The 26,002-nt window shown below is 39.8% G+C and overlaps 1 protein-coding gene across 1 annotated transcript in view; it reads left to right on the plus strand.

The window, feature by feature from the left end:
• The window catches only part of eys (eyes shut homolog), an 804,562-nt gene that overhangs the window by 686,760 nt on the left and 91,800 nt on the right, over positions 1-26,002 (plus strand). The window contains exons 24-25 of the mRNA XM_062969072.1: positions 1,516-1,624; positions 2,508-2,728. Coding sequence (XP_062825142.1) covers positions 1,516-1,624; positions 2,508-2,728 — 330 coding nt within the window. The remainder of the gene's footprint in view (positions 1-1,515; positions 1,625-2,507; positions 2,729-26,002) is intronic.

Genomic DNA, 26,002 nt, shown 5'->3' on the forward strand with positions numbered 1-26,002 from the left:
CAGCAACCTAATTCTAGGGTCATATCTATGAGAGCTGGTATGTCTGCAAAACCATTTATGGGTTTTCACTGAAGCATGGAAGCACTATATAATGTATATCAAACACCTAATAACACATTGGCCTTGGAGGCTTTCTCATAGCAGAAAAGCCAGTTGTGTTGTGCACAGAACATAGAAAAATTCCTTTACAGACTTCAGATTTCCAAATGCCACAGCCAACATGGCCTTTGTGGAAATATTTTGAGGTTCAGAAAGATATAGAGAACCACAGATTGCCCATTCCTGCCCTATCTGCTCTTTCTTCTGAGGTGGGGAGGATACATGTTTGATATTTTTCCATCCTTATGCAGCGTAGTTCTCTCCATTCAATAGGGATCCCTAAGCATGAAGGCAATTCATGCATGAGCAAATCCGCGCACAGATGGATCTCTTGATTGGGGACAAATGTTAACATTAGGTTGCCAGGCACAAATGTTAAGTGGAATTTCAACATGAAGCATGGTGAGAAAGATGGCTTTCACAGAACTGAGTGCTCATTTTAATTAAGCTCTTGCCCATTATCTTCTTGCATTTGACAACCACTGAAGTAATAATTAGTACTCTTGATTTTTCCCCCTCTGAAAATAATAATTAAAAAACAATTATGTGAATGCCACCCTTTGCGAGAGGGTTGTATTGTTGATAACGTGTACAGCATTTCCCTAAAGATTTTATCGTGTTAAAAAGCCCTAAAGAATTCTCAATAGTTTATTGAGCATTTCTGGTATTTATTTTATGAGTTTCCTTAACCTTGTCTTTTTCTTTATCTCTGAAGCTCAGTGCCAGAGTATACATTAACAGCATCCTTCATGAGTTGTGATAAGTCTATCGCAGTGTAATCTTGATGCTCAGAGGTATAGCCCCTTATTTTGCATTCCATTTCTATTTCCTTTGCAGTCCAGGGAAAGGGAAATGTCTCTCTATATCGTTCCCTATCATTCAGTGCTGATGGCACTTGTTCAACAATCACCTACACAATGGAAAGTGTATATCAGCCACAGTGAGCATTACAGCTTATCAGTATTTGCTTACACATGTACAAAATTATTTCCAGCCTTAACTTTTTTATTCCCTATACATTTCAAATGCTCCAAGAAGAAGCACTAAGAAAAATTTACAACAGAAACCTTTTTTTTCAGGAGAACAATCTGAATCATTGGTCTTCTGGACTCTGACTCATGTTATCCACTCAGTGTCCATCTTACAATTGGGATCATTGGTGGATGGACAACAGGATTAATGTCAAAATTTTCATAGACCTCAAGTTTTAGTGATGATTTATACACAGTTTGCCTATTCATTTCCTTCTGAGTTGTGTGAGTCAACTGTCAATCCTAAATTCTCTTACTCTTGACTATCATCTGCATGAACCCAGCCTTTCTTCCAAAAGGCTGAACATCTCATGCCAGTGGAGCATTTTTATAACATTGCCTAATGACGTCTTAAACAATCATGAATTTATGTGCTTCCTTCCAGATATATACTCCCCCTCAGCAAGCTTGAAGGTTATGGCCTGATTGAAATGACTGCAAATGATAGTTCTCCTGTACGTCAGGAAATCTCTCTGCAACATCAGCTGACTCAGGTGAGCCTGCAAATTCTAATGTTAGCATATCTGTTTTAATGTCTCTCACAAGGTACTGAGAGCATATTTCACTTTTAAAAAGAAATTAATTGAAATGAACCTGTTAAATCACCTGGTGGTGTCCACTTATGGTAGACACTTAGGATTTTGTGTTGAAATTAATACCAGTGCTCCTGCATAACAATTATTGCTTTCAAAGTGTATGTGGATGTAAATGGTTTCATACTGAACACAGTGTTTCTTTTTTCAATCAGATTGAAACAAAAGAGATGGAAATCACAAAGACAATTACAAATGTATAACCTAGTGTTACACATCTATGACTGTTTCATATTCATGATCCCCATGTATTCCCTAGTACATGGTGACCATAAAGTCCCCTTATCTTAAATTGCCAGGTAACAGCCACTGCAATAGATGGAAGTCTTTTCCTCTCAATGGGAAAGTAAGGGATTGATGTTCCCATTTCCCCTCATGAGTGATTTCCAGAGTGAGGAAGGATGATGACATTGCTCTTGCTTCTGGTCATCACACTAGAGTTAATTCACAGGATAGTATGGGCACGTCAACTAACTGCTTCTCAATCAGCAGGAAAACAGACTTCTGTTGATCACAGCAGCTGCTGCCTGACAAATGGTGGCTAAGTGGGTCTGGCCAAGAGACAATAAGTAACTATGCACAACAATGGTTACACATTTGTAACCACCTTGATGAATTCTGCCAAAGATACACTATATATGGAGCTATTATGTCATAACTAAATAAGCATAGATTAGATTAAACTGATTCACAACATTACTTTCTGTGTGCCTTTCTCTCATTTTACCAACCAACACCCCCTATATCAATGGTTGTGAGTGATATTTTTGAATGATAATTTCAGGTTAGCTTTGGGCCAGTATTCCTTGGAAACGTCCCTCATCATGTTAAGATTCACCCAGGCTCAGGTCGGATTCATGGCTTCAGAGGTTGCATAAGGGAATTCCAAGTGAACAACAAAGAACTGTTCATCATTGATGAGGCTTTGGGAGGAAGGAACATCGAGAACTGCAATGTTCCTGTCTGTGACTATCATCCATGCCGTAACAGTGGGACTTGCACAAGGTAGTATTGAACTTTGGGGTTTCATTTTCAAAATATATTCCTTGCCTATTTGATTTCCTTCATAAAATAATTGTGGGGTAAAGTAAAAGTGAAGGTTTTCTGCTGACATCAAGTCAGCTCATCTGCTCATCTGTGGGGGGTTCTGCTCATCTCCATTGCTAAGCCAAAGAGCTGGTGTTGTCCGTAGATGCTTCCAAGGTCATGTGGCTGGCATGACTACATGGAGCACTGTTACCTTCCCGCTGGGGCAGTACCTATTAATCTGTTCACATTTTCAAACTGCTAGGTTGGCAGAAGCTGGGGCTAACACTGGGAACTCACTCCGCTCCCCAGATTTGAACCATCAACTTTTCAGACAGCAATTTCAGCATCTCAGTTGTTTAACCTGTGTGCCACAGTTGTGGGATAGTCAACTGTTAACTAATTTGATTGTTTGTGTAATTATTTGCCACACATATTGGTTGTTTTAAATTCCTCTGAATTTTTTAACACTGTAAAGATCTTTAGCAAGCCTACAAAAATTGCAATACTTGTTTACGGGATTGTCATCTAAAAGATACAGTAAAAAATGAAATAGTTGAAGTAGGAAAGAGGAAAACACAGATACTTCTCCTTAGTTACAAAGTTATTGTATCCACTAGCTGTAAAGGAAACCATTCAGGAAGAGAAGCCACCAGAGATGTGGTCTCGCAGCTTAGCTGAGGGAGGGTTCCTTCATCCTGGGCCTCCCTCTGCTTCTTGCATCACAGAATGGCTACTGTTGGTGTAGAGCGTAATAGAACTGGTTTCTCAGCAGATGTGATAAAATGAACTTTCCTCTCACCTCTCCATCTGCTGCAGCCAGGCTGAAGAAGAAGCATTTCAGAAGACTGAGCTTTCTGAAGCAATAAATATACAGAACTTATTCTGGTTGCATTTGCTCCCAATAGAGCTGGAATCAGTGAGTTCACTGAGGATGCATCTACTTTTATTGAACAGGAGCTGTTCTTTTATTCATATACACAATAATAAATCCATTTCATAGGAGATTAGGGTTAATCCCAGTCCGCATGATGCCAAGTGGGAATTGCTGAGTTCAGCAATTACAACAATGCTATGCAGTGAGAACAATGTTTGTCTCAGACACAAAGGATTTTTTTTATAAACTACCATGAGAAAAAATGTTAGAGAATTCTAAAGATTTTAATATGCCAGGCTGTTCATTTGTTCATTAATTCACATGTATGCACACACCCGGAGGCAGGGGAGGTTTAATACCTAAATGTTGTTAGTTGTTTCATCTATACTGGTTAGCTGTATTTTTAAAGGTTCTTTTCTCCATTGCTTGGTGATACTGAGATGTCAAAAAACCTTCCTGGAGACTTCATCTCTGAGAAACCACAGGCTGTTAAATAAGCAATTAAATCACAAGCTCAAAAACGCAGATCTCCATTTCATAGTTTATGATAAGACTACTGGGAGATAAAGTGTAGCCCTGAAAAGCTCTAATATTTTTGTTTCACAGCAGGCAGAGGGCAAAAATGCTAAGCCTCTTAACTCTGACACAGAAACACAGTAGCTCTGGATGACCTACAGTGAAATTTTCAATCTGCTCTCTGAGTTGTTTTTAAAATACATGAACATTTCATTCTTGTACTGAGAGATTCCTTTCCTGGTACTATAAGTGAGGGTCAAGCAGTACATTGAGACCAAAGGAAGCTTTTCTTCCTTTTAATTGCTGCTTGATGGGACAGACAGGCTGAATTACTGGAGGGACTGGGGAGGATTATGGCCATTTCATAGTGAATGGTGGTTCTTGCACAGCAGAGCAAAAGAGAAACAAGCGAGATAGCATGTTTTCTTTCGTTTTATTTATTTTGTATGCTGCCTTTCTCCCAGAAATCCAAAGTAGCTTCCAAAACAATTCAAAAGCATTCACCACACAATTTAAAACATTTAAAAGTCATACCACAATTAATTTAAAATACACACAAGGTAAACAATAGGTTGAACATGCCCAATAACAAAACACCTCTGCTTCTACATGAAATACTTACTTAAATGGAAATGCCTTCACCTGCCAGCAAAAGAACATGGGACCAGCCTAGCTTTCCATTTAAGAACATTTCATGTCTTCACCAAGGAAGCCTGTGATGGTGATGAGACCAAGATAAAGCCTTCTGCTATAAATCTTTAGTATCTGGCAGACTGATATAGCGAGATCCAATCTTTCAGAGTGTCCTTCACTCTCAAAATGAGATTATAAGCATTAACTAAATGATCATAGGTTCCTGCACTTTGGATTTGTTCCTGTGAAGCTACTAAGATTTGTTTTGATATAGTGGGAACTAGCTGCATGCTTGCACTCTTCCATCCTCCAGTTTTATCCTATGCTTCCTGTATTATTTCCTTGTCTGTGGTGAAAAGATAAATTGCAGTTCCATCCACACTGGCAAATTCTAACATGTTCAAACTCTTCAAGCCAAAGGATTGTTGTATGTCTTTCGGGCTGTGTGGCCATGTTCCAGAAGTATTATCTCCTGACGTTTCGCCCACATCTATGGCAGGCATTCTCAGAGGTTGTGAGGTATGGAAAAACTAAGTAAGGACTGTTTATATATATCTGTGGGAAGTCCAGGGTGAGCGAAGAACTCTTGTCAGTTGGAAGCCAGCTTAAATGTTCCAGTTAATCACCCTAATTTGCATTGAATGTCTACATCTAGCTACTTTCTGCCTGGGGGCATTCTTTGTTAACTGCCCCTAGTTCCCATGTCTCAGAGTGTTGCTTCTTATTAACTGTTTTGATTTTTGAGTTTTTTAATACTGGTAGCCAGATTTTGTTCATTTTCATGGTTTCCTTCTTTCTGTTGAAGTTGTCCACATGCTTGTGGATTTCAATGGCTTTTCTGTGTAGTCTGACATGATAGTTATTGAAGTGGTCAAGCATTTCTGTGTTTTCAAATAATATACTGTGTCCAGGTTGGTTCATCAAGTGCTCTGCTATGGCTGATTTCTCTGGTTGAATTAGTCTGCAGTGCCTTTCATGTTCTTTGACTTGTGTTTGTGCGCTGCGTTTGGTGGTCCCTATGTAGACTTCTCCACAGCTGCATGGTATCAGGTAGACTCCTGCGGAGGAGAGAGGATCCCTCTTGTCTTTTGCTGACCATAGCATTTGTTGGATTTTCTTTGTGGATCTGTAGATAGTTTGTAGGATCTGTAGATAGTTTGCGAATATAGACCTTATTCAAATTAGATCCCTATCAACTAATGTAGGTTCTATTCTGCTCAGATCAAGCTCAGGAGAGGTTTCTACCCACTTCTGCTCCTGGGATTCACCCCTTCCCTTTTCCATCTAAACTCACATTGTGACTGAGGCAGCTGTGGATGCAAGTTGCAAGTGGCAATGTGGCCCAGAGGTGTTATAAAGATGCCAGGGGCCATAGGAAAAAAAATCTCATGTGTCTCTGGTAGCTCTGAACATATGCATATATTCCAACAGAATGGAATCAAAGATCACAGTGAGCAAAAATAAATATAATGTCCATCATGTTGCTGTGGGTTTCCCAGGCTGTATGGCCATGCTCCAGAAACATTCTCTCCTGATGTTTCACCCACATCTATGGCAGGCATACTCAGAGGTTGTGAGGTATATTGGAAACTAGGCATGAGATGTTTATATATTTGTGGAAGGTCCAGGGCGGGAGAAAGAACTCATCTCTGTTGGAGGAAAGTGCGATTATTGTAATCACCTTGATTAGCATTTGATGGCCTTGCAACTTCAAAGCCTGGCTGATTCCTGACTGGGAAAATCCTTTGTTGGGAAGTGTTAACTGGCCCTGATTTTTTCATGCATGGAATTCCTCTGTTTTCAGATTGTTGTTCTTTACTGTTGTGATCTTAGAGGGTTTTTTTAATACTGGTAGCCAGATTTTGTTCATTTCCATGGTTTCCTCCTTTCTGTTGAAATTGTCCACATGCTTGTGAATTTCAATGGCTTTTATATGTAGTCTGACATGGTGGTTGTTAGAGTGTTCCAGCATATCTGTGTACTCAAATAATATTCTGTGTCCAGGCTGGTTCATCAAGTGCTCTGCTATGGCTGACCTCTCTGGCTGAGTTAGTCTGCAGCCTTTCATGTTCCTTGTTGCTGTGTTTGGTTGCCCTTATGTTGACTTGTCCACAGCTGCATGGTATATGGTAGACTCCTGCAGAGGTGAGAGGATCCCTCTTATCCAGACTAATTCAACCAGAGAAGTCAGTCATAGCAGAGCACTTCATGAACCAACCTGGACACTTTTTTTACCTGAGGGAACATCTCTCTAGGAATCTCTAGGTCAGGTATTTCCATACTCTGTGCTGCTTCATTTTCATGTGTCAGCTTCAGTGTGTAGGTATGTTGCATGAGCATAATGATAAACCTCTGAATCTATGTGAAATAACCAATATATCTTAAAAATATATAAATGAGAATGTTATCATGACATATGTTGTGTTCCTATACATTTCACTATTACTTTTTATATATGTGTCTGTTTCTATTATAAGGGGGTTGGTTTAACTTTCGGTTTGCTGGTAAAACTGAATAACTGTATTGCAAAATGATTGATGTGCAAAAAGGTATGTCAGCAACAGGCAATGGTTGAAAAGCTCTGCTCTAGGTCCTCCAACACAACTCTTTGCCCCAACTTCCAGAGATATTCTCTCCAGGAAGTTCTAGGTCTTTCAGCATTCAACTTCCACCAGAATTTTACTGGAGGACCTAGCAGTTTACTGAGAGACTTGGAAATTCCCAAAGACAACAATTTAATCAAATTAATAAATGATCAAATCCTCCGAAGTCAAAACCACTAATGTGGACTCTTGAGTATAGCTGATGACAGCCATATATCTTGTGTGATTGAGTAACCAGGGACTTAAAAAGCCTACTCAACATCATGGCATCTCCTTGCTGGAAAAAATCAGTGGGAAGAAGTAAGATAACAGGAAGAAAGGAATAGGCAAAGTGCTATATCTTTGCTTATTCCATTTCCAAATGGAGAAGAAATAATTGCAAAGGTTTTCTTCCTACAGGGTGAGATTAGAAGAGTTTTTGTAATTTTTGAAAAATATTTTTTTCACTTTGGGACTTTCTGTGAAAAAAATATAAAAAGTATTAATGCAAGATGAAACCAACATTTTATGCAGAAAACAGTAAATGTTGTGCATGTTTCTGGCTCTTTGGATTTTTCACCAAACAGCCTTGATATTATTCCAGTTTATGATTTCTTCAACAAAATATCTCAATGTTTTGAGGAAAATTAACCACTATTATTTTTAATGGTATACTGAGCCTATTATGGTGTATAACAGCACTTGGGAAGGCTTTAGGCTTGACTCAGAATTAGCTTGAGTAAGCGTTCTTACTTTCTTTGGAAACAACACTGGACACCAAATATTGTTGTGAGGTTTTTGTTCACTTTGAATCTCTCGCTGGATTTGCTCCTGTGGTGAAACATTATAAAGGAAGCCTTTCAAATGGAGATCAGGCAGGCCCCTACCTTCCTCTCCTTCCGGAAGAGCCTAAAAACCTGGCTCTTCCAAAAGGCCTTCGATGATTAATTATTGTAGGTTCGAACTATCTGCCCACTCAACAATAGGATACTTTGCCATTATTACCTTGCACTTTATTGATTACTTTAGCTGTAAAACTACCTCTTACATTTTGAAACATTCTGCACTTTGGCCCAGATCCGTATTTTAGTCTCCCGTTTTTAACATTCTATGCTGTATGTTGATTTTATGACTGTTTTATTGATGCTGATGTTTTATTGTTGGGATATTTGTTCATTGTTTTGTTGCTGTTTGTGTCGGGCAAGGCCCCATGTAAGCCACTCCGAGTCCCTCTGGGGAGATGGGGCGGGGTATAAAAATAAAATTATTATTATTATTATTATTATTATTATTATTATTATTATTATTATTATGAACACTAAAAGTTCTTCCACTCATGCACATGTACACTCTTCAACTAGCCTCAAGAAGAATTGCAGAGCATGACTATTTTCTCTCCCTCCCTACATCTCTGTTTCAAGGGATTCTATCACATGTAAAATGGATAATGCGCCATCTCATTTGATTCAGGACTTGCAAAATTATTCTGTAAAAGGCCAAAGCCACTCTTTGAACTCATTGTTTGGATAAGCCCTGATTTAAATTGATTGGCTTGTCTTGCCATTTCAACAAAGCTATTTTTGCAGGTTATCAGGCAGACGTAACCTTTGCAATATTTACAGAGGTGGGAAAGAAATGACTTGACTGTGACTAACATAAAATATCCTGGGCTTCCATCCTAAGTAAGTTTACCAGGAAGGAAGCTTCACTGATCTCCCTGGCATTTACCTGCATAAAATTGGGCTGCATAGTGCATTTATATATTGAGATTAAAATCAAATAAAAATTGAAACGTGCTAGAGGAGCACAGCAAAAGACAGCCCACTTTGAGTTTGAAAAAGTTACTTTTGAACTTGTCACCAGTATCCCTCACTTTTGTAAGATATTTCATAATGAGCCTTGTCAATCTTGTCAATCCTGAAAAGGGGTGATTAAACTATTGATAAGAGTTCATGGATTATATTCTATAGAGTTAACAACCCAAACATTTTAGAACATGAATGTAAATACAAATAATATATATGTAAATGGCCAAGTGATGAATGGACTAAGCCTCTTGGAGACCAAGGTTTAAACCCTTGCTCAGCTACAGAAAAACTTGAGCATGCCATATTCGCTTACCCTTAAAGTAAGGCAATGGTTAACTTCTTCTGAATAAACCTTGTCAAAAATCCTATGATTAGGATCATTACAATTTGGAAATAACTTGAAGGCACATAACAAGGCAACAAAAATGTAAGAAGAAAAACAGGCAGAATATAAACTATGATTCAGATTACTTTTGAGTTTATTTGGGAGCTTCCAAACTACTTGCTTCTGACATTTCCTTTGGAAACCTTTTATTAGAGTCTGCTTCTTATGGGCTTAATTGTACAGCAGAAACAGAGGAAAGAACCTTTCAAATTAGGTGGAGAAAGTATCAGAGCTGTGTATATTGCTACGCCTGAGGGATCTCTTTGCATGAGAATGTGGATCACTTTTGGAGCAGAACCTATTTGGAGGGGATAAATAGCAGAAATATTCTCTAAAGGCAGAACATTATCCATTATTATTTGCCCAATTATCAGCTTAATATTGTCTTCCATGTAATTCCAGCGTCCTAAAATTCAGTTTGGGAATGAACTCTTTTAGATTGTTCAATCTATAGCAGAGAAGCTGGCAATAACGGCAAGCCTGTGTAGATGTATTATTTTCTGAAAAGAAAATGCTGTTTCCTGTGCAAAATAAATCCTGGTCAGTATAGCAATCTTTTTCTAAGGATTTCTCAAGATGCGTTTTTTTAATGTTTTCTAAAATTCTTTCCTTTTCTAGCATTGTCACCGTATTTTGAATTTACTGATGCTAACAATGTAGCTGACATGAGGCAGTGTTGTTGTGTACATGCTAAAGTATTTGTTCTACTACATTGCTACAGAACAACAGTTTGTTAAATAACTACACAGTGAATTCTGACTTGACTCCCCAATCACAGCAGTTGCTGTGATCAAAAGAATCAATTCTTATTCTCAGGAAGTGGCTTAGGCCATTATCCCTCAGGCGGGAGGGAAGGGCAAGGAGCGGGGAAAGCATCTTGTAGTATGGGGATCCATCTTACCTTGGCAAGTGTCCCTTGGGGGACATGGAAAGAGCCTCCCCGAAGATTGAGTGAATTCAGTCGGGCGTCCCCTGGGCAACGTTTCTTGTAAGCGGCCGATCTTTCCACCCCAAAAGCATTGGATGAATGGATGAATACCAAAGGTCTTTATCAAGACCATTGCTAACGATTATGTCTATTAATATAGAAGGTTTGTCACTTGCTAAGGAAGAACTATTAGCCAAAATGTCTGAGGACATCTCATGTGACATCCTATGTATACAGGAAACACACAGAGACATTACAATGAGAAGACCAAAAATTCTTGGAATGCAGCTGGCAGTGGAACGACCTCACAGACAATATGGCAGTGCCATTTTTGTACGATCTGGTGTAGCAATCTCTGCAACTTCCCTCACAGAAGTGAACAACATTGAAATCTTATCTGTGGAACTTGATAGTTGCACCGTATCATCACTCTATAAACTACCTGGGGCTGATTTCTATTTTACACCCCCAACCAGTTGCCACAATCATGAAGCCCATTTTGTTGTGGGAGATTTCAATAGCCACAGCTGTGTCTGGGGCTATGACAAAGATGATAGAAATGGCGAAGCAGTTCTAACATGGGCCGACAATAGTAGAATGAGCCTCCTTCATGACAGTAAATTACCACCATCATTTAATAACCCTGATCTGATTTTTGTAAAGGAAAGCATAAGCCACCAATGCACCAAAAGGGTATTAAACCCTATACCTAACACACAACACAGACCAATATGCTGCGTAGCATATGCAGCTGTAAGACCGAAAAGTGTCCCATTCCGCAGAAGATATAACTTCAATAAAGCTAACTGGACAAAGTTTACAGAGACCTTGGAAGCTGCTATTTCTGATATAGAACCTTCTATAGAAAATTATGACCTGTTCGTAGAAGCTGTGAAAAGATCCTCAAGGCTCTCAATCCCTAGAGGCTGTCGTACAAGCTACCTACCAGGCCTAAATGAAGAATCACTAAATCAGCTACAAGAATATCTCAGATTATTTCAAGAGAACCCATACAGTGATGGGACTATAGCAGCAGGCCAAAAACTATCTACAGCCTTAGCTAATGCTAAGAAAGACCGTTGGATAGAGCTGCTTGAGAACCTGGACATGCCCAAGAGTAGCCGAAAAGCCCGGCAATTGCTGAGACGCCTGTATAGTGACCCTCTGGTCAACCCTGGACACGCGAACGTGACACCAGACCAGATAGCTCATAATTCAGAATGGGAAAACCAACTGCAGCAGAATAAAGATGAAAATCAACAGGGTGCCAGAACTTGAAACCCACCAGTTGTCTTCTCCTCTAAACCTGAAAGAACTCAGAGAAGCCATCAAGCGATGTAAGACTGGTAAAGCACCTGGCCTAGATGACCTGATGATGGAGCAAATCAAACACTTGGGCCCCAAAGCTGAAAACTGGCTTTGGAAATTCTACAATCAATGCCTGGCACACAAACAGATTCCCAGAGCATGGAGGAAAACTAAGATAATTGCCATCTTAAAACCTGGTAAAGATGCCTCCAATGCCAGGAACTATCGACCAATCTCCCTCTTATGTCATCTATATAAAGTCTATGAGAGGATGCTATTAAATCGACTAGGACCTGTTATCGAACCCAAGCTTATTGCACAACAAGCAGGTTTCAGACCAGGGAAAAACTGTACAGGTCAAATTCTTCATCTGACTGAACATATCGAGGAAGGCTACGAGAAAGGCTGCATCACGGGAACAGTTTTTGTGGACCTTACGGCAGCCTATGACACGGTGCAACATAGAAAAATGCTGCATAAAGTCTACCATATCACCCGGGACTATGACTTTACAAAAGTCAAAGTCCAAACCCTCTTAGAAAACCGCAGCTTCTATGTGGAGTTTCAGGGCCAGAAAAGCAGATGGAGGAGGCAAAAGAATGGTTTACCCCAAGGCAGCGTTCTTGCACCAACCTTATTTAACATCTTCACGAACGATCAGCCACAACCACCACTCACAAAGAGCTTTATATATGCTGATGACCTTGGACTTACAACACAAGCAAAAGATTTTGAAACAGTTGAAAAGCAACTCACCAATGCCTTGAAAGATCTCTCCAGCTACTACAAAGAGAACCACCTGAAGCCTAACCCTGCCAAGACACAAGTGTGTGCTTTCCGCCTACGTAACCGTGAAGCCAACAGGAAACTGAAAGTTACTTGGGAAGGCCAAGAGCTCGAACACTGTTTCCATCCTAAATACCTTGGTGTCACCTTAGACCGAACACTAACATATAGGAAACACTGCATGAACACCGAGCACAAAGTAGCTGCACGCAATAACATCCTGCGGAAACTGACTGGAAGCGCATGGGGTGCAGACCCACAAGTAGTAAGAACATCAGCCCTGGCCTTGTCTTTCTCAACTGCAGAGTACTCCTGTCCTGTTTGGCACAAGTCTGCCCATGCAAAGCAGGTGGACATAGCACTGAATGAAACATGCAGAATCATCACGGGATGCCTTAAACCTACACCTGTTGATAAACTCTACAAGTTAACTGGCATTGCCCCTCCTGACATGCGACGGGAAGTTGCTGCTAACGGTGAGAGAAAAAAGGTCGAACATTGTGAAAGCCACCCACTGCATGACCATCACCCTCCTCCCACCAGACTCAAATCAAGGAAGGGCTTCATGAGTACCACCACTCCTCTTGATGTTCCTCCAGCAACAGCAAGGGTGTCCCTCTGGGCAGCTAAACCTGGCAATTCTAACTGGATGGCCCCCCATGAGGGTCTTCCTCCAGGGGCAAACCAGGAATGGGCAACTTGGAAGTCCCTGAACAGACTCAGAAGTGGAGTGGGCAGATCTAAAGACAACTTGGCAAGGTGGCACTACCTGGAGGAATCCTCCACCTTGTGTGACTGTGGAGCTGAACAAACAACTCAGCATATGTATGCTTGCCCACAATGCCCTGCCTCATGTACAGAGGAGGAGTTGTTTAAAGCTACAGACAATGCGGTTGCTGTTGCCCGCTTTTGGCCCAAAACTATTTAGTTGCTTGTGATTTCTTTTCCTTTTTATTTTATTTCCATTATTTGAAATGTATTTGCTGTACCAATGCTTTTGACACGAAATAAATAAACCTTGGCAAGTTGTGTCTTTGGGGATTCCCACTTTTCTCCACTTCCTGCAGCTTTCTTCAGTCAGGAGTTGGGAACACCCAACTCCTGAAATTGGAGTCTTCTTACCGTCTTCATATGCTGGCAAGATGGATTCACAGGGGCAGACACTGGAAGTGGCTGTGCATTGTGGGATGGCATACAAAGATAGTAAGAAAATGGGAGAAGGTTAAGGTGTCATAATGTCATGACTCACAATCATTCCCATTGAGACAAGAGATCACTCACTTGAGGTGAACCGAGAATGTCAGTCAGCCACTTCGAGGTGAATAGACATCCATTAACTACTGCTGTTCCTACTTAGTTAGTGGAGATTGGGGGGGGGGGGGTTACATATCACTCTATATCTTCTAAAGGAAAGAATATATAGATATTGTGAATATAAAGCAGTTTTAAATATATGACTATTGTTTATGCATTCATAACCACCCAAGAGAAGTCCAGCCAATATGACAGAGCCACAGGCATGTTGCACATTCACACAAATTTGACTGAATGCTGATTGCAGGGGGGATTGGCATGCTTCAAAAGTTTAAAAAACCTATTTGTTCAGGAATGCATTTGGGAGAAATTAAATATTTAAGAGCCAAGTAAATAAATGTGCCTAGGCAATGATGACTCTGTCATCAAACTGTTCATCTTAACTCTCAAAGTTTCCTATCCCTAGTCTTTTGTTCTTAAAATGTCTTGGTACAACCTCATAAGGTGTTTTTATTCAAGATAAAAAGAAGAGGAGAAAAAGGAAAGCTTCTAACAAAATTCAAGATCACCTACTGGTTAGTAGAGATTTGATGGTAATATTTTTGAACAAATTATTTCTATTATATGCAGAACTTGGTATACTTTGCTGAAGAAAAATCAGCATGATACCAAAAGCAGTCCTCTTTGCACATTGTTTCTTGTGGGTTTAGATTACATTTCTAGGGGAAAAAAGAGGAGAAACCAGGAATAAGTGACCATCAGACTTCTTGGTAAATCCTGCTGAAACACAGCTTGCTGCTGGAGGGATTTAGTACATATCTGTACTATCTGGGAATCACAATGACTAGGGCTTTTTATTTTTCATTTTTAGCTGTCACGGTCAGTAAAACTGAGTATGCTACTGAGTTACCAATGAAGGACACACTCGTGTCAGAGTTCAAGTGTTTTGGACACTGGAACAGCATGGTAGGGAATGAAATTATTAATGAGGCTTGTAAAACAAGGGGTGATATTCCAGTTCTCATTTATTCTTTAGTCAAAATGAAGTCATGACAGAAAGAAGGGAATGTGGTGACTTTTTTTGTAATCTTTATTAAGATTTATTAATACAAAGTTAAAAATAAAGATTTGAAATAGTCAGAAATTTAGATAAGAGAGAAAAGTGAAAAGATATATAGTATGTTCACATATAATCAGCATATTCTATATTTATTTGATATTATAATATGATTAAGTAGTTCTATATAGTAGTGGTGTTAATGATGTTGCCATTAGGGCTGTATAAAAAGTTGTTTGTGCATTGTATGTCAGATCTATTTCGTAAGATCTTTACATACAACACAATTTCTGAACTGTGAGCAGCACTCACGCAAAAAACTTAAGATTCAAAACACTCACCTATGACTTTTTGGAAGAGTTATGTAAGTCTTATAAGCAGGGGCGGTTCACCCATAATGCAAACCAGGCAGTTGCCTGTGGCGCCATTCTCTTTGGAGCGCACTTGAGGAGCTCCCCCATGTGTGCGCACGCCCCCCCCCCCCCGTGCACGTGCATGCACCCCCGCCGCCTCCTCCCGGGTTCACTTGCGAACCTCTCCGCACTAGGAAGTCGAAGGCGGAGGAGGAAGAAGCACGCAGCTGGGCTATGGCTCTGGCATAGGCTCTGGTGCAGCAGCAGGCAGAGGAAGAGGAAGGAGGCGAGGCAAAGGTGCTGCGCCAGACCCATCCCACCTCCCCTAGGAGGAATGGTGGGAGCTGAATTGCAAAACAGCTGGAGGAAGGGAGGGAGGGAAGGGCCAAGTGTGCCCATGGCTGGGCACTCGTGACTTGCAGCAACAGCTGTAGCACTAGTTGTTGTGCATTTTCCGGGCTGTATGGCCATGTTCCAAAAGCATTTTCTCCTGATGTTTCGCCTACATCTATATTTCCAATATTTCTACCCCGCCCTTCTCCCCGAGGGGACTCAAGACGGCTTGCACAACTGGTAGGATCACTACCAGTACATCATAATACAATACAATAAGAATAAAACAGTTAAAATAATTAAATAACATAGTAAAATACAGTATATAAAAATTTAACACACTGCAACACCAAATATATATACCAATCATCCATCAGACCTTGTGCAAAAGCCTAAATCCAATCCATGTCAATGCTAACTGAGTTCATTCATTAAACGCTTGCACGTTTAATCTATAGCAGGCATCCTCAGAGCTTGTGAAGTCTGTTAGAAACTAGGCAAGAGGGGTTTATATATCTGGAATGTCCAGGGTGGGAGAAAGAACTCTTGTCTGTTTGAGGAAAGTGTGAATGTTGAAATTGGCCACCTTGATTGTCATTGAATGGCCTTGCAGCTTCAAGGTCTGGCTGCTTCCTGCCTGGGGGAATCCTTTGTTGAGAGGTGTTAGCTGGCCCTGATTGTTTTTGTCTGGAATTTCTCTGTTTTCTGAGTGTTGTTCTTTATTTACCGTCCTGTTTTTAAAATACTGGTAGCCAGATTTTGCTCATTTTCATATTTCCTCCTTTTTGTTGAAATTATCCATATGCTTGTGGATGTCAATGGCTTCTCTGTGTAGTCTGACATGGTAGTTGTCAGAAATCAAGCTACCACTATTTAAAAACTAAAAGTATTAAAAATATCTAAAATCAGGACAGTAGATAAAGAACTACCTTCAAAAACAGGGGAATTCCAGACATGAAACAATCAGGGCCAGCTAATCACCTCCTAACACAGGATTCTCCCAGGCAGAAAGCAGTCAGACCTTGAAGCTGCAAGGCTATTAAATGCTAATCAAGGTGGCCAGTTGCAACAGTCTGTGGAAGGGTTCATTATTTCAGGCTGTGTGGAAGGGTTCATTATTTCAGTACCACACACAGAAGAAAGAACTTTATATTCTAAATCTGGATCTACACTGCCATATAATCCAGATTCTCAAAGCAAATAATCCAGGATCCTTTCCAGACAGGCCCTAGATCCCAGGATCTGATCCCAGGTTTTCTGCATTAAACTGGATGATATGAGTCCCCACTGCCAGATAATCTGGGATAAACAGAAAATCTGCAGTCCGGTCCTGGGATATAGGGACTGTCTCGAAGAGCCCCCAGATTATCTGCTTTGAACTGAATTATATGAATCTATACCAGGCATGGGCAAACGTTAGCCCTCCAGATGTTTTGGACGTTAACTCCCACAATTCCTATCAGCGGCTTTTTAAGGAAAAGTATTATAAAAAGAAAATGGGAATTTACATGAAGAACTGGACTTTTGGCGGAGTTTTAGAACAAGCAATGGATCTGGAGGAGAGCACGGGGATGAAAGAAAATAAAGGGGGGATGTAGAGTCATTTTTTAAAATTCTGCATCAAAATAAGTTTAAAACGGATAAAATAAAAGGCTCACAACCAGCAAAATAGAAGGTCCAGGGAGGGAGAAAGAAAGAGCTCTTCTCTGTTGGTGGCAGGTGTGAATGTTTCAATTGCCCACCTTGATTAGCAGTGAATAGCCTTTCAGCTTCAAAGCTTGGCTACTTCCTGCCTGGAGGAATCCTTTGCTGGGATGATTTTTATTATTATTATTATTATTATTATTATTATTATTATTATTATTATTATTAGGCCTTGCTCCCGGGAAGGTTCCTCCGCTGTGGCTCCCTACCTATGTATCTACCTTGCCACATATTCTCCACATTGTGTGTTATGTCTATGTACAGTAGAGTCTCACTTATCCAACATAAATGGGCCAGCAGAATATTGGATAAGCAAATATGTTGGATAATAAGGAGGGATTAAGTAAAAGCCTATTAAACATCAAATTAGGTTATGATTTTACAAATTAGGCACCAAAACATCATGTTATACAACAAATTTGACAGAAAAAAGTAGTTTAATGTGCAGTAATGCTATGTAGTAATTACAGTATTTACGAATTTAGCACCAAAATATCACAATGTATTGAAAACATTGACTACAAAAATACTGACTTCTAAAAGGCAGACTGCATTGGATAATCCAGAAAGTTGGCTAAACAAATGTTGGATAAGTGAGACTCTACTGTATATATAAGATATATGTATACACACACACACACACACACACACACACACACACACACACATATGCAGGGACCATATGTGATAGTAAAGGTAAAGGTTTTCCCCTGACGTTAAGTCCAGTCATGTCTGACTCTGGGGGGTTGGTGCTCATCTCCATTTCTAAGCCGAAGAGCCGGCGTTGTCCATAGACACCTCCAAGGTCATGTGGCTGGCATGACTGCATGGAGCACCGTTACCTTCCCGCCAGAGCGGTACCTATTGATCTACTAACATTGGCATGTTTCCGAACTGCTAGGTTGGCAGAAGCTGGAGCAACAGCGGGCGCTCACTCCGCTCCCGGGATTTGAATCTGGGACCTTTTGGTCTGCAAGTTCAGCAGCTCAATGCTTTAACACACTTCGCCACCAGGGCTCCTTGTTAATACATATATATTCTATTCACCTCTACCTTCTACCTTTTATTTTTCAGTGATTGGTTGGGGGGGGGCAAAAATACAGTTTGCTTACACTTGAAAATTAAAAATTACCTAGGGCTGGCCCTGCTTGTAAGTGGCTCCAGGTCTCCATCGTGGGTGCTGCTTCTTTCCCAAAGGGCTGGATTTGGTTCCCTCAAGAGGCCTCAAGGAAGATGGTGAGGCCCAGAGTTGAGGGAAGAGCCCCACTCTTTCCTCAAAGGGGGTGGCAAGTGGGGCCGGGGCAAGCGGGAGGGAAGGAAGGATGCCTAGTTGGGCAAGGAAGAAGCCCCTCTGGCACATGGTCGGCTGACAGACAGAAACTGAGAGGGAAGGGAGGGAGGAAAGGCGAGGAGGGCAGTGCGGGATACTGCTTTCTTGTTTTCTCTCTCACACTCTCTCTGCTTACTGCCTTGTGCCTCCTTCTCCTCCTCCCTGCGCATGAACTGCAGCTCCAGGTCTTTGATTTCCTGCTTGGGGCCCATGAACTGCTGCCTAGGGAGGGAGAGAAAAGGTTGCCCCGCTGCTACCGCCAAACGTCCCAAAAAGAGGGTGGGTGATCACTAGAAAACAAAACAAATTACAATCACAGTGTGTTATTGCTGTTATTAGATGAAGCAGATGCAAGAGAATGGACATAGCTGTATTATTATAGTGCCATGTGTTGGGATTCAACTGTGCTCTAGTTAAATACCCCCCCCCCCCCCCACACACACACACACCGATGGGAAATGGATAGGTCAGTAGATCGGGTTTAGAAGGTTTTTGTGAGAGGAAATCCATTTTCATTCTCTAAAGTGATTCTGAAATAAAAGGGGACTGTTTGGAGTTGAATCAACCCTGTAAGGTAGAAAAAGTTGAAAGGCAGTAATTCCAAACTTTCCTAGTAGGTTTCCTATTACTAGTATTATTTCAAAGGCTGAATGGGCATCTGTTGGGGATGCTTTGACTGTGCTTGACAGAAGAGGGTTGGGCTGGATGACCCCTAGGGTCTTTGAGTGAAATAGTACTGTTAAATTTATGTTGTTTAAAATTCCCTAAAAAGCAGTGGATGAGCAAATCTTTCTAAAACTTGGAGGGGGGAAGGTGATACCCTGGTTATGTTGTATCATTGTATAGAAATTCAAGGAGATAGATTTTGTAGGTTTTTAATGTTGTTCGTAAAAACTTTTAGAAATTCCCAAAAATCACTGGATGTGAGAAATGTTCTGAAACCAGCATAAGTGATGGGAATGTTGAAAGACTAGGAGCTATTGATGGAATAGCTGGGGACAGGAAAATCACAGGGAAGAGGCAGACCAGCAATGGGATGCAATGGTGTTGGGCTTCAATGCCAATTTGTCTTCCTGTGCAATAAAGTCTATAGATAGCCACAATATTCTGCTTGCTTCATGCACTTCTCTGGGAATAAATCCTACAGGATGCAGCAGTACTTATTTCTGAGTGGATATCTCTAGGATTTCACTAAGTCTTCCTTTTTAGTAAGGTAATGACAGTTTTCGCTTTTTATAAAATGGAAGGGTCATCATGTTTTAATGATGTCAGTCTTTAATTGCTCAGCAGTTGCGTTCCCTAAGTGAGCTAATGTAATAAATAATGTTGAAATCTAATTTTAGAAATAATGTTTTGTGAAATCGAAAATGCAATGTAATAAATTCTTGTTTTATTTCTTTTATGACTTTGGACGTCAGTATATAGATCTATATGCAATGGTTTATGCCACGTTGAGTCTCCAAACTAAATTATAAAGCCTGCTTTCAGCTCCAACAAATCTTCCCAGGGCTCTGCTGCATTTTACTTAATATCAAGGACAAGTGGATTCTGTGTGTAGAACAGCATGATTTGTTTATCACTAAAGACAAAGCAGACATAAGAGGAGTTGAACTATGTTTTTTACCTAGGAGCTGTTTTTCTATAACAACACACACACACACACACACATACACACGAAGCTTGTCAATTTTTTTTCTCACTCTGATCTAGGTCAATCTGATGCTTTAAAACATTCAGATCTGATGCAAGAGGGTACTTGTCCTTGAACGGTTATTTGAACTGCTTCATATACAGAGAGAGCTGAAAGTAAAGTCTCCTGATTTGATATAAACAAGTTTCACATCCTCAGGGCATGAACTCATCTTGCTAAGTATAACAGTAACTTTAAAATAGGCAAACTGCAGATAAGATGCTTATTTGGGAGACTGAATAGCCTAGTTTGATAGGTCATAATGGGGTTATCCAGAGTCTTAAAATCAAGAGAAAGTGCTAACAAGGGCTGTCTCAGCTGCTGAGTCATCTCCTATAAAGAGGAGTGGAGAAGGAAGTACAGGCTGAATCTGAAGGACACAAAAACTTCCCCTTCTACCAACATTTTAATGTTTTATGTATCAAGTGAGCGGTATGATATCCTCCAGATAGGACTACAGATCCCATAATCCCTGACCATTGTTCATGCAGACTGCAGTTTGTAAAGGCTGAAGCCCAAAACATCTGGAGGCTGCTAGGCTGCTATTATGTGGGGGACAATACTAAAGGGAGTTTAGGCTTCACACAATTTGTCACGGGCTATTCTGATGATGAATCCCACTTCTGGATTCTGCAAAACTATATGCTGCTATTTTACATACCTTTGACCTATAGTACCATTTTTGGTTTTTATCCGCTTCCTTTTCTTCCATTGTTTTCCCACCTTCCTTTTCTTCCATTATAGCCAAAGTTCTTTGTAACAGCTACACATTTGTGCTACCAAAATAGATCCAGGTATTTGTGCAGGATCTTTGGATTTTTGCAAGAAAGTACTTCAGGTTACATTTCCAAAGGCTTAGATTTGAATTCACATTTTAAAATATTGGACGTTCCATTAGCTTTGGAGAGCTTCAGAGACTCCAAAATGAGCCCATCAGATGAATGTTTCTCCACCCCTGACCTAATCTAAAATATGTTCTACAATGTCAAAATATGACTTAAAGAAATACATGATTTACTGATTATTTTTAAAACTGCGAAGTTTATGAGGGAAAATCTCCTGCTGTGTTGTGGCCTATTTGAGCTGACTGGCTCTTCTAACCTGGCACCCATTTGAGAGCATTCAAGATTTTCCTGTTTTCCTCCACCCTTCCTACTATCACAGCACTTCAAAAGAAGGAAGGGTAAGAAGAAGTAGAAAAAATTCCTATTCTTAGTAACATCTTATATGGAATTGGAATAATGATGCCTAGCAGCATTCTACCTCTTGTATAACCCCCTGCTCTTGTTTTCCTGCTTGCATTATTGTTATGCAGTGAATTTGTTTAAGGGATCAGTTCTTTAAAAGCAAAAAATACACAATTGTTTAAATCATGGTATGTAGTTGGTGCCACTTTCTTCAGCACAGGAAAGAGCTAAAGTGTTCTTCCCCTCACCATCAGACATCAAATCCTATATTTTACTCTGTGTGTTGTTTCCATTTTTTAAAACATCCAAATACCAAGTTTGAATGTGTCTCTTCAGGGCACCTTTTCCTTTATCTCTTTTGTTCACCAGCTCCATAAACAACCATTTAGGTGAGCAATCATATGTCTAAGTGAGATATTTGGGGGTGGCAAGGTGCATGGCACTAGCTCATGCCTCCCACACCAACATACATACATACATACATACATACATACGCACACATAACGATAGGGAAATTACAGGTAAAAAAAATACAATGGCTTGGTCTTTCACTTCTTTTATTTGCAGAAAATATATTACTTAAACATGAACAAAAAATCGAGTTAGCAGAAAATATAGGGTTCTTACAGTTCAGTACAAGGAAATCAAGAGAAATAATAGTCCCACTCTATCCTGGTTTCATCAGACCTCAGTTGGAATACTGCGTCCAGTTCTGCACATCACAATTCAAGAAGGATATTGACATGATAGAACATGTGCAGACATTCATTAAAGATCTGGAAGCCAAGTCTTGTGAGCAACAACTGAGGGAACCCGGTATAATTTTGCTTGGAGAAGACTGAAAAGTGGCATGATAGCCATCTTTAAGTATCTGAAAGGATGTCATGTAGAAGATGGAACAAGCTTAATTTCTCCTGCTACCGAGATTGGAAAGTGAACCAATGTATTCACACTGCAAGAAAGCGAATTCCACTTGGGACGGATACACTGGGATAAAATTGGGATTACATGGTCCTCATTATAGATTTAAGCAGATTGCAGTACAAGGGAGATTGCATGCAAACCATGCCAAGATAATTTGAAGCCCAGTTAGGAAGTAACAAAAGATTCTTTAGGCTAGATTTGATTGCCTTAAAAAAGGGTGGATTACCTTAAATGGGTCAAAAATAACCTGCTGCTAAAGACACATGTGGAGGAATAACTTGATTTCATAAAATAACAGATACCACTGTGGAACCTATTGTTTAAAAACCAGCAGATAGGTTCCTTTCTGGGGTAATGTAGATCTGGATTAAGCAGAAGGTATGAAGAAAAGGAAGCTAAGAGACAATGTGAGTTTGTAAAAAGAAAACAGAACAATTTATTGTTTACTGTTTGATTCAGTTCAAACTGTCAGATCAATGACTGTGATAGAGGGAGATTCTAGTTGTTTCACCTTCTCACTCTACCAGTTGCTATCCCAATGGATGTGAGCTCTCAAGATAGAAAAGAGAAATCTATTTGTTTCACATTTCAGGAAGATGAAAACTTGGAGAAGTTCATTTTCTTTAATGCATAAGCACTCAAAGTGGGGGAAAGTGATTGGGAATGTTGAAGCAATGAAATAAAGTGGGTATTGGACTGAAATTTGCTCCACACCCCATTTTTGGAAAGCCCAGGAGTTTTACCAAGTCCTATCTCCATTTTCTGAGCGCTTTTTAAACCCTAACAGTTTTCGCAGCAGTATTCACTTTTTATCCAATTTAACTCAGGCATGGGCAAATTAATGCCCAGGGGCTGGATGTGGCCCCCTGGGCTCTTACCTCAGGCGTTCCTCATTTTCCCTGACCTCTGGGCATAAGGACACAGTGGCCTGCCATGTCCTTGTGCAAAACATGGGGGAGGAAGGCACGAAGCAGCTGAGAGCCCTCTGGCATGCTCACAGCCACAGTGTGTCTCATCCTTCTCCCTGCATAAGGTTGGTGCTGGGACGACAGCTCAATGAGAGGCTGTTGAGAGCCCTTCTGAGCACATTCAGCCATTGCCTGTCTCGCCTCCTCCCAGCCAGAAGAAACAACTATATAAAAAATATATACATGAAAAGTTTTTGTGAGATCTGTAATACATTTTTCTATTACAATTTATTTATTTATTTATCTTTTATAAGGGGTTGGTTTAACCTCCGGTTTGCTAGTAAAACTGAATTATAGTGTCGCAAAATGATGCATGTCTAAAAAGTGTGTCACTAACACAAAACATTTGCAAAGCTCTGCATTGGAATATGGATGACAATCAAAAGCAATCTTTAAAATTTTAAGGAGAACCAAAACCATTTACATCTGAAATCCTGCACTGGAAGATGTACCATCAAGCTTTGCACAGGTGGAACTAATATTACGTCTCTCCTCTCCAGGGAATCTGAGAAATTTTGCAAGGCAGAACAAAACTGCTTTCAGGGCTTCTCCAGGTAAAATGATCTATTTGTTTCTCAGGAAAATAGACAGGTCCCCATAAAAAGCCAATAAAATACCTAAAGAGCTGCATTTTTGCTAACTTGTCTAAAGTAATGCAATGTAAGAGGCCTATGAGGCTTGAACTTTTTATTCTTACAAAGAAGGCCATTAGAAATTCATGGGCCCTCCTCTAATAATTTTTATTCAGAAAAGAAAAAGATATAGTTACAAAAATAGAACATATAAATAAGTTTTTGTTATGTGATTTTTAAAACTGCACATCTACATTTAGCCTACTAACTACAGTTACAAACACTACTGCTAAGTACAGTAGAATCTCACTTATCCAACATAAGCGGGCCGGCAGAATGTTGGATAAGTGAAAATGTTAGATAATATGGAGGGATTAAGGAAAAGCCTATTAAACGTCAAATTACGTTATGATTTTACAAATTAAGTACCAAAAACATCATGTTTTACAACAAATCGACAGAAAAAGCAGTCCATGTTATGTAGTAATGTTATGTAGTAATTACTGTATTTATGAATTTAACACCAAAACATTGCAATATATTGAAAAAAAAAGTCTAAAAAACATTGGCTAGTCTACAAATTGCATAAAATGAACTTACAGAAGCAGCATTGTCAGAAATTAAATCCATAAAAAGTTCAATCCTTACTGTCTATAGAAACAGTTGTGGATCAGGGCGGGAGGCAAACTGTGTTGGATAATCCAGAATGTTGGATAAGCAAATGTTGGATAAGTGAGACTCTACTGTACCTATTAAAATAAAGCACACAAATAAATATATTTGCACAGAACACAAAACTAACATGCCACCCCCCTCGAAAAAAAACTGTACTAATTACAAAAAAAAAATTAGTCTAAGAGCTTCAAATTTCTGCCTGATGGTTTTATTTTCTTACTTTTCCATGCCCATTAAAATACATCCTTTCCCCATACAGTGATACTCTTCTAATTAATAAAAACCCAATAATTGAGATTTGACTCCATTTTGCCAAAGAAAGATAACAGAGTTTAATCTGAACTGGATCGTGGTCCCCAAGCCTGTAAATGTCAGGGTTTGTTTCTGGTTTATGTGAAACCAGTTTTGTGCCTTTGGAAGATGCTCCCCAACGTTGAGCAACTCTGGTTCAACAGTGAGAAGGGAAAGCCTCCCAAGTCAAAGCATGCAACCTCAAGCTGTAACAAGTCTGCTTTTAGGCATTGTGTGAGATAGATGAGGTGCATAACAACATCTTTGAAATAGTGAGTCTGTATGTGTTTAGCAAACTTTGTTTTGCGATTTACTCCAAGGACAGAGCTGCTAAGCAAGATAAAATAGGAAGCCCTGCTCTTCCCATTAGTTTTCTGTCTATATGTTGTTTCTGAACGCCTGTCTGAACTTGAAGATATCGGTTAACATCTCTTTATGTAGGAGACGAATGTACCAGCAAAGGAAAGGAAGTGACAGCAAAATTAATTTGTGTTACCTTAAGGAATTGTTTATTTAGTTGCCTTTAACCACCATGAATCAAATAGTACAAGATAGCCCTTAGGGCTGAGAAAGAAATACCATTAGTAATGGAGAAGAATACAGTTACAACAGCTGAAGTAGAGAGGATTTTACACTTTGCATCCTTCAACATTTCCCTTAGGTCTGCCCTGCACTGTGCTGAGGGTATTTCTTTGCAAAGTTTTCCTTCACCTCATTTTATATATTAATTATTTGATGTGTAAGATATTTATGCATCATTCTTCATCTCAGCCCTCATCCAGTTAGATGGGATAATTTAAACTTTAAACAAAGTTTAAAGTCATTGCAAAATTGATACAAAACTGGGCCAACAGAGTATACATTTTATAGTATTGTTACTTGAACAGTTGAATATAGTAGTTGACATCCTGTTAGTGATTTCCACATACATAGTGTCAAGAGTCAGACGCCAATTAGCGAACAAAAATAGAGTTTATTCAGCAGATAAGCCAAAAAGTAATGTTAACACAGAAAAAACCTTGAAACACTTCACTATCAGTGCTTCAAGAGCAGATCAAACAAAAATATAATTCAGCAACACAAGCAGGTAAA

This window comes from Anolis carolinensis, chromosome 1, assembly GCF_035594765.1.
Source record: "Anolis carolinensis isolate JA03-04 chromosome 1, rAnoCar3.1.pri, whole genome shotgun sequence".
Classification (NCBI taxonomy): Eukaryota; Metazoa; Chordata; class Lepidosauria; order Squamata; family Dactyloidae; genus Anolis; species Anolis carolinensis.